The 3,637-nt window shown below is 38.4% G+C and overlaps 1 protein-coding gene across 2 annotated transcripts in view; it reads right to left on the bottom strand.

The window, feature by feature from the left end:
* NUP155 (nucleoporin 155kDa) overlaps nt 1-3,637 on the bottom strand; it is a 71,241-nt gene that overhangs the window by 5,634 nt on the left and 61,970 nt on the right. For both annotated transcript variants that reach the window (XM_006876933.1, XM_006876932.1), the window contains 3 exons: nt 2,086-2,215; nt 1,701-1,814; nt 783-903 (listed from right to left, as the gene is read on the bottom strand). In XM_006876933.1, the coding sequence (XP_006876995.1) occupies nt 783-903; nt 1,701-1,814; nt 2,086-2,215 (365 nt within the window). The remainder of the gene's footprint in view (nt 1-782; nt 904-1,700; nt 1,815-2,085; nt 2,216-3,637) is intronic.

Raw genomic sequence — 3,637 nt, forward strand, 5'->3', positions numbered from 1 at the left:
CTTTTGGTTAGGAGTCAAGCATTTAATCACTGTGCCACAAGGGCTCCTCTGACTTATCATTGTTGTTGTTGCTAAATGCCATCGAGTCAGTTCCGACCTATAGCAACCCTGTGTAGGGTTTCCAAGGAGCGACTGGTGAGCTTGAACCACCGACTTTGTAGTTCAAACGGCTTTGCAGTCTGGCGCATTAACCCACAGAGCCACACCAGGACTCCAACTTATCACTAGAAACCCCAAATTATTTTTAATGTGAAACGTTTACATTAATTTCAAACGGTTACAAGGTTGCAAATACTCTAGTGCTAATATTCGCATTAATATAATCAGTAGATTCTGGGTTTCTCTTAGTATCTGATAATACATTCTCATCCTTTCAGGACAGTGATTATAAGATTCTGAGGAACTGTTGCAGTATCCATTTTACAAAACTCTGGGGTCACTCTTAAACTATCACTCTCTACTTGTTGTTGTTGTTAGGTGCCATCAAGTCGGTACTGATTCATAGCGACCTTATGTACAGCAGAACGAAACACTGTCCAATCCTGAGACAACCTCACTACTGTTGCCATGCTTGAGTCCATCAATGCTGCCACTTGGCCAACCATCTCATTGGGGGGTCTTCATCTTTTTCTTTGACCTTCCACCTGACCAAACATGATATCTTTCTCAAGCAACTGGTCCCACGTACATACAATTTTCATGAGTCTCAGATATATGAGCCATTAGCAGTAGCAGGCCTCCACCAAGAAGGTATAGCAATATACCTATAGTTGAACACTTACCTTTCTCTATGATATCTTGCCAAAGTGTCTGCACCAATATAGGATCTGAATAACCAGCACAGTGAATTATTGCTAGTTTACCCTCTGCAAGTTTAAATGGGTCAGCAAATTCCCCATAAAGCTGTGGGAGAAAAATTCAAAAATTAAACATCCAACCAGATGAGAGTATTTAGAGATTCAACTGAAATATTCATCTAGAGTTACTAAGATTTGGATTGTGATGGCTTGTTTGTTGTTGTTATGTGCCGTGGAGTTATATGTTGTTATGTGCCATGCAGTTAGTTCTGACTCATAGAGTCCCTGGTACAGGGTTTCCAAGGCTGCAAATCTTTACAGCAGCAGAAAGCCTCATCTTTCTCCCATGGAACAGCTGGTAGTTTCAAACTGCTGATCTTGCGGTTTGCAGCCCAATTCGTAACCACTACGCTACCAGAGCTGGTAATAATCCCCAGTTAAAAATGGTGAATTCAAGGAAAATACATTAAAATAAATTTCAGTATGGGTGCTTTATTTTGGTAGCATGGAGATGCTACAAAGCCACCTCTTTCAGAATTTGTGTTGGCCAATCTAAGGTTTGAAGAATCATGGAAATACTGGCAAATCTCAGGGTCTTTCAGGTACCTGAAGACTTGGACAATCAAGCAAAGATAAGTGACTATTTCAAAGGTAAGAAGTAAGACCACACAAACCAGCTCACAGGTATTTAACATTTCAATGTGAGGCTGAGAGGTCTTTGAGCTGCCAGGCCTGGAAAGAGTAGCCTTGCCCTTTCTAGGAGTCAGATGCAGCAGGGGAATGCTGCCAAGAATGGCTTATTCTGTGAATGTAAATTATTATTTTCCATGACACATACTATAAAAGAGACAAGATCTTTTTAGACATTACATGACTGAACTATAAAGTTCACTTCTTTATTACCTTAGTTATGTCCATTAGCTCAGAATCCAGCTGAGAAACTGCATCTTGTACAGAAGAATGATGGGAATACTGCCTTTGTAGTGTCTCCTGTATCTGAAGCTGGATCCTAGCAACCTAGTTTGTGGAGAAAAGAAGTCTTAATTTGCCCATGATGAATCAATAGCTCTTAAATATAGCAATGTCTCTATATGACCTAAGAGCTGGTATCATAAAAATCTTTTTTAAAATTTATACTTAAACTTGTGACAAATGAAGAAATACACTGAGGCAAAGACTAGAATGAATAAGAATGACTTCTACAGATCTATCCTTTAGCAGTGGAAGAAGGGAGAGTGAAATGACAGTGCTGATAGGACTCACTGTGTACAATGTCTTTAGTACTTACTTCCATTTTTTCTTCCAACTCATGAAGGAATTCTCCATCTGCAGCAATTGATGAAATAGCAGTGGAGCTTTTGGCACTAAGAATGGCTCGAGCAATGTACTCGAGGCGCTGCTGAAGTGAAATTTCTGTGCTAATAGTAGAGAAAATATTATTTTTAGGTACATGAATTCTTGAAGCATCAAGATACATACATGCTTATTAGGTCACACTATACCAAATGAACATCAGACTCCAACATGCCAAATGAACATAAAGACCATTTAAAACTTGAAAAATTTCAAGTAAGTATGCTCCTTTAAAAGTATTCACCATTTTTAATTTAAACTACTTATTTATGCATGAATCCATTTAAGATGCTGGGGCGGACAGTAAGATATACTCTTAAACAAGACATCTAAAAAAGTCTGGAACTAATTCTTTCTTTGCAATTTAGGACGCTATTCTCAGGTAAACTGTGTTCAAGAAGCCTTCCTGTAGGAGAGCAGGTAAGTAATGTATAGCTGACACAGTATCTTTTTGACGCTATTTCCTGTGCTTAGAACCACTTTTCCTCAGTTCTTCACAGTTCATTCAAGTCTCAATTCTAAGAATTCATTCTCTGAGGCTTTCTCTGACCACTCCTGGGGACTTGCCACCTCCCAGGCACTGTCTAACATACTATCATGTTTATAGAACTTGAATTTATTTGTCTTTGAGGTTACTTTTGATCTTTACCTGCTAGAATATCAGTTTCTTGAAAGCAGAAGTACAGTCTACCTTGTATAATACTGCTTCTCACATGACTTGAACATAATAAATATTAAAAAATGTTTGCTGTCAGACATGTGAAAGAGTCCTAAAGACATATAAACCTGGCTCACTGATATTATAAAGGAATTTGGCATTAAAAGCAAACATACAGCTCAATTATTTGTTGGCAGTCTATCAGATTAGTATTAAACTTCCTCCCAATTAATTTCATGTGGCATCAGGAAAAAAATTATTTTTTTTTCTATTCTCAAAGAAGGACTTACTTAATAACCTTTCCTTATAGGAGCCCTAGTGGTGCTGTAGGATAAGCACTGGACTGCTAACCACAAGGTCGGCAGTTCAGACCCACCAGTATCTCCACAGGAAAAGATGAGACTATCTGCTTCCATAAAGATTAGTCTTGAAAACCGTACATAGATAGGGTTGCTCGCTGTACGTTATAACTGACTTGAAGGCAGTAGGTTTGACAGGGACTGTAAGGTCAGTCTGAACTGTAAGGTTGGCAACTCAAGCTCACCAGCCACTCCTCAGAAACACTATACAGGGTTGCTATGGGTCGGAAACGACTTGACAGCACTTAACAACAACGAGGATATTACTGATGATGTCACATGGATCTTGGCTGAAAGCAGAGACTACCAGAATATACCAAAATACAGATATTTACTTGTATTTTATTGACTATGTAAAGGCAATCAAATGTAGATTATTACAAACTATGGAAATAATTGTGTAGAATAGGAATTCCACAATATTTGTATTTGTGTAGAACCTATACATTGTTGTTGTTGTCAGGTGCCAT

Source organism: Chrysochloris asiatica, unplaced genomic scaffold, assembly GCF_000296735.1.
Source record: "Chrysochloris asiatica unplaced genomic scaffold, ChrAsi1.0 scaffold00430, whole genome shotgun sequence".
Taxonomy (NCBI): Eukaryota; Metazoa; Chordata; class Mammalia; order Afrosoricida; family Chrysochloridae; genus Chrysochloris; species Chrysochloris asiatica.